Source organism: Dermacentor albipictus, chromosome 9 (assembly GCF_038994185.2).
Source record: "Dermacentor albipictus isolate Rhodes 1998 colony chromosome 9, USDA_Dalb.pri_finalv2, whole genome shotgun sequence".
Classification (NCBI taxonomy): Eukaryota; Metazoa; Arthropoda; class Arachnida; order Ixodida; family Ixodidae; genus Dermacentor; species Dermacentor albipictus.
The window spans coordinates 90,238,242-90,252,163 of record NC_091829.1 but is presented as its reverse complement, the minus strand read 5'-3'; the positions used below and the strand labels follow the sequence as shown (position 1 = coordinate 90,252,163).

General features: G+C 45.5%; 1 protein-coding gene across 21 annotated transcripts in view; it reads right to left on the bottom strand.

Moving 5' to 3' along the window:
• The window catches only part of LOC135908912 (uncharacterized), a 199,097-nt gene that overhangs the window by 96,871 nt on the left and 88,304 nt on the right, over positions 1 to 13,922 (bottom strand). For 17 of the 21 annotated variants that reach the window (XM_070524975.1, XM_070524982.1, XM_070524988.1 and 14 more), the window contains 2 exons: positions 2,417 to 2,548; positions 1,233 to 1,337 (listed from right to left, as the gene is read on the bottom strand). In XM_070524975.1, the coding sequence (XP_070381076.1) occupies positions 1,233 to 1,337; positions 2,417 to 2,548 (237 nt within the window). The remainder of the gene's footprint in view (positions 1 to 1,232; positions 1,338 to 2,416; positions 2,549 to 13,922) is intronic. The other 4 variants (XM_070524978.1, XM_070524991.1, XM_070524990.1 and 1 more) reach the window with 2 other exon arrangements.

Below are 13,922 nucleotides of genomic sequence, written 5' to 3'. Positions count from 1 at the left end.
ACCTGACTGTGCTATTGCGGCATGCTGGATTGAACAGATGATTGTGCCTCAGTTGGGCAATTTCAGGATCGCTGTGGCTGGCCTGATGTCCCCTCTCCGAGGATGCTACCGAGCGCAGCTATTGTGCGGCGCCGCCAGATCTCGCGCATCAGAAAGAAACAATACGAGCGAGTTAGTTAGTAACTCAAGAGAGCACCAGGTGCGTAGTTAAGGCAGAAGGAAGTAAATTCGGAGAGAAAATATGGTCACGCAACCCGGCTTTGCAACGAGAAGCAATTTTCTTTGTTCATTCCGACTTTACTCATGGCGTGAGGAAGCATCTTTCTGCCCTTGTTTGTCCGCACCAGCACATTCCAAATAGGCATCCTAAAACAAACAAAGAAAGACGTGAAGGACAATTGCGTGGCCTGTGTATGCAACTTTGGTGCTAGTCCTGAAGAGTGTGCTCGTGAAAACCTGGAACTCTAGGTCACGGCTACATCTCTACGTGCTCTGCCCAGTAAATCTTGTTTACGGCACGTTTTAATAGATGTGCTCAAAACCGCTGTGGGCAAATTTGTTTCCTGACGTGTTTGTGTATCGTGAGGAATGTTGCAACGAACAGACTTTTCTTCTTGCATAAAACGTTTGAATGCGTAACCCAAATCTCCAGGCTGTTTTTTCCTAAAGAAAGCGCGTAACGTACGTGCCACAGTGCCAAAAGCTGCTTAGACACCATCACCTGGTCATGGTACTTTCAAATTTATGCAGTCGTACTCCTCCTCGTTTGACGTTATTTTTTCACTTATGATACACATGCAAATGTACGTGTCACGCAACCTAGTAAATAAGCCAATGCACAGTCACGATAGCACAGTCGCGATAGCACACTAACAATAGCACAGATGACTCCGAACTACCCACGAACGACAAATCAAAGGAACAGAAGAAATACTGCGCGTAGTAAATAAGACTTAGCGATAGTGGGATTTGAATGCCAGTTCAAGCAGAAGCTACAAAGGCTACGCAGGTAAGTGACCCACGGACGTCACAATAACACGGCACGGCGTTACCAAGTTCGTCGCTAACAAGTAAACACGCGAGTTTTTCGGTGTCAACGATCATAGGCAATGATATTATGACTCCATTCTTGTCGTAGTTACTCAAATAATTTGAGCTTGGCATCTAATCTGTGGAAAACTTTGCACTGTCGCACAACGCAATAATTGATAAGCAGCTCGGTGCTGACTTACATGGTGTCAATGTAGTCGTCGTCGTCATCCTCGGGGTCGTGGTGGGGGTCGTTGCCGGTTTCGGCGTAACAGGACCTTGTGGCGTTGGAACTCGTAATACAGGCACTGGAAATGCAGATGGTGGTGAAGCCTATTGCGGCACTGGGTTATAGTTCACTGGGTTAACGCAGTGAATACAGTTTCCCTCCCTTGCGTCACGCATTACGCATCAGACATATCTCGGGTATCAGACATTTGAAGGAAATGTAAATACCGTTTGCTCCTCATGTTACCTGAAGACATGTGCCAGTAGAACAGAAATACTGCTGTGCAAGCAAAGCATCAATAAAAGCTTTATGCAGGAGGTTTTGCGCCCAACCATTCTGGAAAAACAACGACCTTCCTACAAGTGTGCGACTGTGTACCCTTTAGTAGAAACCCCTTTTTCCTGTGCGCATTGTGTGATAGCGAGCGTAAGACGAGAAAAACCTATAAGAGCTTGTATAATGGTCGTGAATCAAGCCTCGCTTGTTGCGGTAACTTGGATGTCCTAGCGATAGATAGTCGATAACTGATAAGAACAGGAAACAAAAGCCAAAAAAATGGTATTGTGTGACATAATGCAAGCACCCCAAAACGCATAGGTATATAGAGACGTTAAATGGAAATCTGTTTCGTCCTACGCAAAAGCTGCCTAATACTACACTTTAGGGACTATCAATAAATACTTATAATACGGTTAGAAGGAATGCGGTGGCTCATGTCGCTAAGCGCAGAACGTACCTCTGTCATAAATGTTGATTGTATTTTTTCTCTGGGGGCTTACGTGCCAGAAACACCAAATGATTATGAGGTACGCCGTGGTGGGGGAACTTCAGGGTAATTCTGACTACCCGCGGTTCTTTAACGTGAATCCACTGCATGGTACACGGGTGTTTCTGCGTTTCGCCCTCATTGAAAAGCGTCTGCCGCGGCCACGATTTGATCCCGCTGCACCAGGCTTAGCATCGTAACACCAACGCCTCTTTGCCACCACGGGGCGGGTGTTGACGTGAACTATAGTTCTAAGAGTCATGGTAAAGCTAGTATGATTGCAAAGGTTCATATCATTAAGCTGCGTTGCTGACTCGTTGTCATAAATGTTTCTCGAATTTTGTCCATTATGACTATTTTTGGGGTATTTCACCCGGTCTTGTTCAACCCACAGCTACCGCTTGTCTCTGGCGGTGTTCCTGCTGGAGGCGATGCTGGAGAGGAAGCATTGCCACCCGCAGCTCGACTTTCACTGCCGCCGCCACCACCGCCAAGGGCGTCGAGGTCGTCCGGGTCCTCGTCGACTGCGCATACGAAGTAAATAAAAAGTGGAAAGATGCGTAGAAGAGCAGCCCTGTTTTTTTTTCGTTAAGGTTGGGCTTGCCAGTCATCGCACTAAGTCACGAAGATCATGGAGCACGGGTGTTCCATGTTGGTAGCAGCAGGAGGCAGACAGCATGCAGGCGTCACCTGCCACTGTTTGCGCGAGGTGGGTTAGGTGTGGCGTGTTATTGTCGCTACTTTCCAAAGTTCTAGAGATAAATTGACAGTTCCGTAAAAAATGCATATAGGCATCAGGCATTTAGGCCGCTTCAGTTTTTGCTTGCTTTGGATTCGCGCACCCTCTCGTCCTTAGTTGTCAGGTACGATTGGAAAGCCGCAATCTGAATCCGCAAACAAGTAACATTTTGTGCATTGTACTCATATTCTTACTATAATTATCACTTCCAATATTCCTACACGAAACATATGTGGACCCAAATACGAGAAATCATTTTTTCCGAATGTCTTTAAGATGTTATTGGATATAGGACTAATGGGGCAAGCCTTCTTTTTTTGTACTGTCAAGCTGTTTATGCGGACCCTTAGGCTTGTTATCGGACTTCGCTAGAAAGGGGCCACGTGACCTAGCGGGGGATTGAGTGAGTGAGTGAGTGAGTGAGTGAGTGAGTGAGTGAGTGAGTGAGTGAGTGAGTGAGTGAGTGAGTGAGTGAGTGAGTGAGTGAGTGAGTGAGTGAGTGAGTGAGTGAGTGAGTGAGTGAGTGAGTGAGTGAGTGAGTGAGTGAGTGAGTGAGTGAGTGAGTGAGTGAGTGAGTGAGTGAGTGAGTGAGTGAGTGAGTGAGTGAGTGAGTGAGTGAGTGAGTGAGTGAGTGAGTGAGTGAGTGAGTGAGTGAGTGAGTGAGTGAGTGAGGCAAGTTTATTCAGTGTACAATGGACGCGAGTAACTTCGACGTAGCCTGGCTAGGCCCATTCGGGGACCATCAGGTCAAACCTGACGGCCTTCTCGCGCGCCTTCTGCTCTGCCACGACCTGAAAGGTCAGGATTCGGGCCCTAATTAGCTTCATCATTTCCTCGTTGGGGAAAGGGGGGCCTAGCGGAGGAGAAAAAAGAGATGACAACAGGGGCGAAAGGGGTTGGATAGCGCCTTTCCTCCTGTGAGAATGCCACCTTTTACACGAATCTGATACGGTTATTACACAGTGCATTTTCGGTGATCGGGCCAGGTCGGCAACGAATTTATCCACTACTGATTCCACCCTGCTGCGAAAAGAGACACATGTTAGGCTGGCGGTCTGCGGCTAGCGCGCAGCACCCAAGCGATTCAAACGCAAAACTAGGAGTGCGTGCCTGCTGGCACTTCTTGCGCCAGTAAGGAGTGGCGGCAGCCACGCCAATCGTAGAACTAATCCAACCAATCGTCAAAATGATTGTAGCGCTCGCATCTACAGTTGTGGGGCTTCTGCCAAATAAAGGGAGCATATATTTAGTGGTTCCGCACATTCCATCGCAGCTACAACTATGGGAAGGCCACGAGTAGTACGTACTCCTGAGGAAGGAGCTGCCTAGCGCGAGCGTCAGCGAGAGTTGACCCGTGAATGGGCTCGTCGTCGTAGAGCCTGCCTCACGCGCAAAAAAAAGAGAATAACACTAGCAGATATGTTCCCGAAATAGTTGCGCGCAATAATGATTGAATATGTGGTTTTACGTGCCAAAACCACTTCCTGATTATCAGCCACGCCGTAGAGGAGGACACGGGAAATTTCGACCACCTGGGGTGGATTAACGTGCACGTAAATCTAAGTACACAGGTGTTTTCGTACTTCACCTCCACTGAAATGCGGCCGCTGTGGGCGGGATTTGATCCCGCGACCACGTGGTCAGCAGCCGAACACCATAGCCACTGAGCAACCACGGCGGCTTTAAGAAAGAACACAGGAAAAATATAGGTGGACGAGAAGAGCGCACTTTTCGCCTACCTCGTTTTTCCTGTGTTTGTTCTTTCTTAGGCGCAACTCTTCTTCAAATATAGCCATGCATGAACTTGCCCCGCGATATGTTATTCTAAACTGACAGAAGCGCAAAAACAGCACTCCTGAAGCATGCTCACCACGCGAAGTGTGCAAACTGAAAATGAGGTGAAAGAATAGTGAAACAAAAATTGGCAGTGGCTTAGCTCGGCTATGCTAGGATAAACGTAGCGAAAGCTAAGGCAGAGCATGGTTAGCCTTAGTTATTTTTTGTTGCAACTCCAGGGTAGTTTGGTTGTCTAGCTATGTTGCCGCGTTTAGCCAGTGGTTCGGCGCACTGTTCGTCTGTTTCATGGGCGATTCGTTTCCTCTTCAAATCGTTCCGATGTCGATTCCAGGCCTCCTGCTTATGAGAATTGTCACCGTCCATACTACATCCTCAACTGTCCTTGCGGCGCACGCCAGCGCTCCTTTGCAATCCTCTCACATTTTATCAGGCATCCGATGCAGCTGGCAAAGTGAGCGGACGTGAGCGCAACGACGAGGAATGCGTGTGACGTCATACCAAACGGTGATTACGGAAAGTCACGGCGCTGCGCAGCGGCGGATCACCTGTGGCTTGGTGCTACTAGCGGCGCATGCGCAGTAGTAACTAGAGAGTGAGAGAGAGAGCGGAATATCCGCGGCGAGGCGCGAGTTGTGACGCGATGTGCCTCCTCGGAGCACCGCCACGGCGAAATCAAAAGATCGCGGCCAGTAAAGCTGTCGCTTTAAAAGATATACACTATAGACTGCTTGCGATGTTTCACTTGCATGGTCTAACAGTCGGTGTAACTAACGCAGTGTCGCTGTTCGACCATCTTAACTGACTGGAAAGGGGGGGGGAGTGATTTTTCAATAAGCTTAGCTGTTTCTTGGGCACACACACTGATAAACGCATTTAACAGGATTTGGTATGAGTATCTGAGAGTGACTAACGTGAGCGGGCGTGAATACGAGCGAGAGCTGGTTCCGGTGTGTGCAAGTACACGTGAGTTTGAACGTGATTGTACGACACTGAATATCCGTAGGTCTGAGCATGATCGGGAGTTGTCGTGAGTGTGATTTCACAAGGGCGTGAATGAAAGTGAATGGGAACGAGTGCGCGAGATGATACGATATGAGGGTGAGTAGGTGTCGCTGGGTGTCCCTATGAAGCTTGAGTGCGAACCAACAATGGTTAGTGGACGTGCCTCTGGTGACAAATGACTGGCGAAAAGTGTATGTGTAAGTATCAGCCCGAGTAATAGCCGATCAGTCTAACTGGCGCCAATGTGAACTCGAATGGCTTACTGATGGGTTACTGTGGCGCAAAGACCATGTGTGCTAGGACAGTGCACGTACAATGGCTTTAAATGATTCGTTGCTAATATGGCAACCTCAAGTGATTGCCCGCGAGCTTGAGTGTACGTGCAAGTTTAAGTAGAAGTGATTGTGAAGTGAAGGGTGATCAGCAAAGGTACCGGTGAATGCGATTCCGCTGTCTTAGTGGACTTGAGTGTAACGTGCGTGAGGACACGTGGGCATACCTCGTTGACTAAGGCGCAGCTTTAGCTTGGGATCTCCTATTTGATTAGGTAGATACCAAACTATACTTTTTTCTAAGCAGCTACTGCACCATTAAACGACAAAATCTAAATGTACAGGCTGTACGAAGCACATATGTTATTGATGCCGTAAGATTTCAAAAGAAATTATTACTTCGGAAAACATATATTACCTCTACTACCAGGTTTAATACTATGGCAGTCAGAAGTATAAAAAATATATTTCAGTTTGATAATGTACGCCTTATGATTAATCTAAATCAGAGAAAATTCATAGGTGCGCCGCTCTTAAATATACGACTTATTTTTCAGTTAGGCTTTTGTAAAATCTTGACAAACGTTCAAAATTTTCTCACATGCTCTCAATTCATAAATCAGATCTGACTCTTAACATACGCAATTTACAGAACTACGATTTCTCGTTTTTGTACCAAGTTTTGTATGTGTAAAGGCCGCACATATATTTGTTTGAAACGTAGGGAAATATTTTAGACAATTTTAGGATTATAATAAATATCTCCGTTATCTATTCAGTCTAATTTAACCTTTTCTCTCGAACGTTACACATTTATTCACAATAGATCCACTGGTGGTCAAAGAAAGGCATTTCCTCTTTTTACATGTGTACGAACAGAGAAATCTGTGTTGTCTCTTATTTCAAACTAGCTCTTAATTTTAGCGCCTAATAAACATACGCAGTAATATACGAACAATTACCACTCTACATTTACTAGGAAATTTAAGAAGCTCACTTACTTCGCGAAAACTTCGTGAGCTAGATTTCGTAAATAAACACCAAAAAAGCATACCAGAACAAGTGGTCTTATTGAGGTTTCATTCGTAATAGCGAAAAAAGGTCCCTGATAGAGCGAGCGGAGAAATGCTGAAAGGAGAGTGGCATAACTGACTGTTGATATAGATGGTCTTGAATTTTATTTATGGGACATTAACGCAAATTAAGAAACTGCCACTAACGAACAATGTGGACAAGGATGGGCGCTATTGGCATCTGCCTATTGTCAAGCCACCCACCGATATTCGTAGGGTTCGTTGCGTATGACAGCCATCGGACCATAACACAACGAGAGAAGACACCATGCCACAAGGCTCGCATGTATTAAATAAAGGCTTGCATGAATTAGCAGCTAATCTAATGTGCTAAAGCCACGCACCGTCAAGGTGCTGCGTTACGATTTGTCAACGCACGCATGGCTAATAGAGGCTAAGTGGCTGTCTCAATGCGAACTCAAAGCAGATGTCATTACCTATCGTCAACATCATCGTCGTTATCACGTTGCGTGTGTTAGTTGAATTTTGAACTATGGCGTGCTCTAAAGTAGTCATTCGTTTTGCCACACAAAAATAAGAGGATGCGAGGACCTGCCATCTCGCTCTTCAACGCCATGCACACACAAAAAAGACAGACAATGTAGCAAGAGATGCTTAGGGAAAATTGTTAAGTTCTACTGATAGAAGGCGAACAAAAGAACATCTTGTCGTTTGGAGCCGAAGTGACATCTTCTGAATCACGCGCGCAATTGACCTAGCGCGGTGCCATCCACCCGCCTGCTTTCTTGGGTAGTTGAATATGCTTACACGATTACATTCAAAACTGTGAACCATCGCTGCTCATGGCGAAGGGGGCGAATGTGGAGCAATAATTTATCCACAGTCTCAACCTCATACATTGATAACGTAACATCCAAGTGGCCCATAAGCGCTCGTATGTTACCTCGCGGTGTTGAGGTTGAGGAGTTCGAAGGCCTCGCTATGCTACCAACGAATTAGAATTTATGCGGCAAATGTTTTTATAGCAGAGCTCTGAGGTTCCGCCGAGCGCAGGCGTAACCGAGCGAACGAGCAGAGTGAACGATGAGATCGAACGCGGAGACGAGCGGGGGATGAAACACGATGACAGTGAAGAGAGCGTGAGGAGAAAAGCGGAGGAAAAGGGTGAAGCGGCACCATTAGGAGGAAAGCGGTGGAGGAGGATGTAGCGAAAGCGCGATAAGAAAGGCTTAGTGCCACGCAAGACGGGCTCTGCGGCGACGACGTCTACGAGATGGCGCCAGAGTAGAGCTCCTCGTCTGCTCGCCGATGACGCCAACGATACAAGAGCTGCATGAGCGGAGGTCTGTCTGCGGCAGCGCCAGTGGCTTGGTGCCCACGCGTCATCCTCGCGATACCTCTGGCGATCTCCCGATGAGCTAGGCAGTCGTGCTACACTTTCGTCAGCTTGCCACGCGCCGCAAGAGCCAGGGTGGCCACTTCAACCAATGAATTGCGAAAGGAAAAGACGTATAAAGCTGCGCACAGAATTTGCATTAGGAATTGTTGCAATCGAAGGAGGATCTTAAACTAAAAACCGCGTTAAGAAACCGACGTTTCTGTTAAAACAGAGGAAAGCATCTGTCGATACTTTTTAAACTGCAAAAATTAGACTTAGGTTATTATGGCTTCTGTCTCCACAACCTTATGGAAGCTATTTCGCCCATTTCATCTCATCTTAGCTTAATATTTCTACACTTCTCTTGACCTTTACAATTATTTTCCTCTATACGTTATCTTGCCTAAGTTTTTTTCACGTATGCTTATTGTCGGTTTTTGCAGTTGGTATTGTATCTTGAAAGTACGTGTTGTACACGCTGTGCGGTGTTAAAATTAAATAAAAAAATTTTGGGGTTTTACGTGACAAAACCACTTTCTGATTATGAGCCACGCCGTAGTGGGGGACTCCGGAAATTGGGCCACCTGGGGTTCTTTAATGTGCCCATAAATCTAAATACACGGCTGTTTGAGCATTTAGGCCCCACCGAAATGCGGGTGCGGCGTACCAAACGTGTATAGTTTACGTAGGCAATATGACTGTTGCCATTAACGATTCCCATCGCAGTCCATGCAATAGTCACAAGATTGGAGTGTCACAGTATTTTTACACAATATAATAAACGAACGCAAGATGGCCAAACCTAGTCCGCGGTTCCCCAGTATCACGTGAATCAGAAAAAGAGCATGTCAGAATCAGGAAGTGCATGAAAATTTCGAAAAAGAGCATGTATATATTTTAGGTGTTTAGTGTATAGCCCTTCACGCGTATCTTGTGTGTTAGTAAGATCTTGATGAGGGCTAGTTGGTTCATACTTAGAACTGAGGTGAAACAGCGCGAAAAAGACGAGGACACAAGGAAACAAATACCCAAAAAAAAAGAAAAACAGCGCTTGTCTGTGGTATTTGTTTCCTTGTGTCCTCGTCGTTTTCGCGCTGTTTCACCTCAGTTCTAAGTATGTTGTGTATCTTCGCTACTACTACCTTTTTAATGTTTTCTTCAGGCATCTCCAACCTTTTTTGTAGCTGTTTATATTGCTTCTATGAGGAAAGAAGTTGCGATGCTAAAAAAAAAAAATATCGATCGATGTGCCAAAGTATGGAAGGGTGGTGTTGTAACTGCGAACATCTTGCACACAATTACGATTATTCTATGCCACGATGATCACGTGTTGTTCCTATCCGAAGGGCAGTGCCTAAATGGAAATGGGATTAGGAGAAGGCACTCCCAGTAGAATAAATGAAACAGCTGCAAAACTTGCCAGCAGTTGATTGTGTGGCCTCAACATCCGAAGTGGCCTTCATTATCGAGCCATAGCAGCGCAGGAACCTACCTAGTGGAGATAGGCGAAGAAAAATCCTACTGATCGCCATTAGCTACCACGAAGCGGCGGCCTAGCCTGAGTGCGGGCATTCTACTCTAATTTCTGCCAACTTCGAGGGCTCAAGACTGCGTCGCCTGCTAGTGCTTGTGTTGGGTCTAAAGTGACCGATGAAATACAATTGCTTGCGCAAAGAGTAATTGAATTAGAATGAGCGTTCCAGAGGAAATAAGTAATTCATCAAATAATAAGTACACATGGGCCTAATTGATTACAGATAGGTGATTATACGTAACTCGTTACGTACAATTCTTCTAGGGAGTACCTGCGCAGCTGCAACGCATGCGGCGAAGCTTAATTTACTCGAGAGGCAGTACACAAGAAGGCTATATGTGACCCGTTTAATGGTGAAATTGGAAAACGATATACCATCGTTTCACTTACATTTTGTTAATGTTCCAAGCACTGTGAAGGCTACCAAACAGACGACTCCGACGGATATCAAACAAGCGATGATTGCGTAGACACGTTCATGACCGTTGGAGTCATGGCTGCAGGGATTATTGGAGAAGTGTACTGTTAGGTCACCAAAAGTCATTAGCGCGAATAACTCAGGTTAACATGCAAGCCCATAAAGCTGTAAGGAAGTATGAGCCATGGCGTAGCGTATTAAGTTTTGCAAAGGTTTTATGCAAAAGACATTCCGATAGTTATCTACAAAACTTGACTACGAGAAAAATGAAAAGATACCTTTAACTTCTGCGCTACACAATCCAGCGTTTTATGAAATGTATACATGAAGAGTACAATTACATTTTAATTTTGTAGTTATCCAGAGCTGCGAAGATATGATCGCATAAAAATGTACGTAGCTTTAGGAAACGTGGAAGTTGTCAAATGTCATCCTAAGCACTCCGGATAATAGTTAAGCGATGTTATGGGTACGTTAGGCAGCCTCAAGGCCCCGTCGCGCGCCATAAAACATTCGCTTCAATATTTGACGCCAAGTCTGAGCTCGATATATTTGACATATTGACACGTGTACTTGTCTTTCTCGGGCGACACATTTTGCCGCCTAACAAATGTTATCGCACAGCGCGGGACGCACCTGCATGTGTCCGAAGTTTCTGGAAAGTTATCGATGCTTCTATCCGCTGTCTACTGTCACCGAACCTTGAGTTATCTGATTTCATCGCTTGACGCGAAAGGTGTAGAACTTCGTAGAAAGCATGCGGGTCCCAACGATTAGTCTGAAACATTCGATGACTGCTGTATAAAAGCCGACGCGCTTGACCCGCTGGCCAGATTTTCGACGATCGCCGACCATGTTCGCCGCTATCGTAGTACTATAAGTGTAGCCTGTTTTGTGGGCACAGGTTCGCCCAATAAAAGTTTTGTCTTTCACAGTATTGATACTGTGTTCTTAACCTCACCACCAAGTGACAATATAGACGTGCCAAAACTTTTTTTTTGTTAAACCTCAGAAAGGGCGTCCCTGGGCCCCACAGTGAGGTAGTTTATTGACTACAATTATCACATCATAAGATGTTGATAAACAACTACATAAGAATTGATTTGTTGTTTGCCTCCTGCTTGCCAATTTCGCTGTATGGAGAAAAACATGGATGCATTCGATAGAGAGCTTACCCTCACTTGTACATCGCCACTTGCATCCTTCCCTCGCTATCCTGTTCCGTTTACATTGTGTTACAGAATCGGAAGTGTCACCCCAGCGTGTATGAGATGCACTGCGTCTCTCCGGGGAACTGTTGATGGTCATTCAATAAGGTGAATGTCCTCTGGATATGTCCAAGCAATGATTGTGGTCCTTAATGCGGACGAGGATGCTGATCTGCTATCAAGGAGGTTAAGTGGCACGAATGTAATGAAAGCGCGTATTTAAAAAAGGAGGCAGCTGGGCCCTGCATGTGAAATATGAAGACGATAAAGCTGAAGTTTTTGCAGCGACATCGCATAAGTTGTGGTAAAATGCATTTCGCTACGCCCACAACAAAATGTAGCTGTGACTGTTCTACTATGATACCCTTTGACCAGTCGCTATCCCGAATATACCAACCTCTCTGAAAACATAGGTCAAAGTAACAGTAGACAAACATAGCAAATAAAAAGAGCGTGGTCAATAACCGAATAACCTGAGGGCCGAGTTGGTATTACATTACCTGGGGCCCTAAAGCGTATAACTCTTCCAATATGTTTCTATTTCAATCTCCTGACGTCAAATTTGCGTAACCAGCGACGCAAGCACCGGGCGGTCACCCGCATGGTTGTCTGAACACACCAATAAAACGCTCTCCTCGTTCATAGGAGGTCACTTTTGTTTGCTTGAAAAATGAATAACATTGCCTACACTTAGCGGCTTGTCGTATCTAGTTCGCTATCAAGAGGCGAGGAGAATGCTTAAGTGGAGAGGGATTACATGGGGCAGAGCCAGTGCACTTAAAATTGATAACTGCATGAAGAGGGTGGTGCCGGCGTATGCGATTTGTCGGCTTTTCCTTACTTAGCTTGCGGTGGCTGGTCGAAAATCACGGTGGCATTCAATGGAAGCTAACGAATGACGCTAAAAGGGAAACTCAGTAAAGAAGAATTGGCAGAATGAGTTGGTAAACGTGCCGAAAGTTCTCGAAAACATTACACAGCCACGCAAGAATATTTATTATATGCAAGTACACCCATGCTCTCCGGCAGGTGTGAGTCGCCAGTGTCTAAGCGATCGGCGGCAGGCATCTTATAAGGCTATTGGAATGGGGCAGCCTGCGGCTATTCAGAAGAAAATAAGTTTTGTTCCGCACATAAATGCATCTTTAATGCGTACGCCTCACTATGACGCGGTGGGTTTTCGCGGTTTTGTGACGTCGCGTGACTGGCAGGTGAAGTGGGTGCAGCCCGAAAACTTTTGACCAATAGCCGGTGGCTAATGGCGAAAATATGTGTACACATCATATCAGATGGGGAGGTATCGCGGTTTTTGTGAAGTCGCGTGACAGACAGGTGAAATGGGGGTGGTCGAAAAACGTTTCTGACCAATCGTGGAGCTTGGAATAGTTTTACGTTATAGCGCCCCTGATGTCTAGCGCAAACAACGCACGCAAGACAACAGGGAAGGCAAAGATTCGGGCACCCGTTTTCGATGCCTTGTCTGCGTACCTTGTTTCGCTTCATGTGCCCCGTTTGAGCTACACCACAGGCAACATGTAAGTACACTTGTTAAGTGTATGCAGCGTTTCTTTCATATCGTAAGCTCCATATGTAAATATTTTTGTTGATCAATTTGATGGGCAAGATATTGACATACTCTCGACGTGGGACAGCATTCACAAAGTATATAAGTAGAAGCAGAAGGAATACTTAGTTCCAGTGGTTTGACTTACTCGCCAACTGCAAGGTGCAAAATGAATAACATTTGAAATTAAGCACACTCATCCGGCGCTGCGTGTCTTATTCCATACAAAAAGAAGTCGATTTCAAGCTCAAGAGGGTAAATACGCCAGCATGACGCATAATATTGCCTGAAGGCGCGAAAAATTAGTTTAGGCATTAACATTAGGTTCTTATTGACATTTAAGGCTAACTACAAGGTACAAAACGTATTTAGAAGAAGGGAAAAACAAACAAGCACATCGCAACTATTAGTTGCAGGTGCGACTATGAGTTTTCAAACCGTGCATCAATAAAGGACAGCCCGGCTAGTCAGAGCCGACAACAGCCCCATGACCTCATCTTTTGATATAGGATATCCGTTTACAAAATATTTAGAAATGAAAGTCGTTTTTTTTTTATCGCGCTGACATCTTGCGCATACTTTGCGCATTCTCCGGCTTGTTCTTTCGCACGATATATGGCTGAGACATCGCGGTTAATTTACAACTTTTTTTATTTGAGCGTGTAGAAGGCGTTCCAAGTTTAATATCATGTGTTATCTTAGAATCTTCCTAAGCACAAGGAATTGTGACCTTATAGCAAACTATGCGACTCTTAGCGATTAGTATTATAAATAGATGGACTAGGTACATTGCAATGCGAGAAATCTTACCCACGTAATCCCGATCACAAATCAAGTGCATTCCTCGCAATGTGCACCGCTAACGAATGTGATAACAAAACACAAACACAACGCTGCCACTCATGTGCGCCGGGACAAAAAAAAATATGTCCGGCATATTTGCATGGCCCAA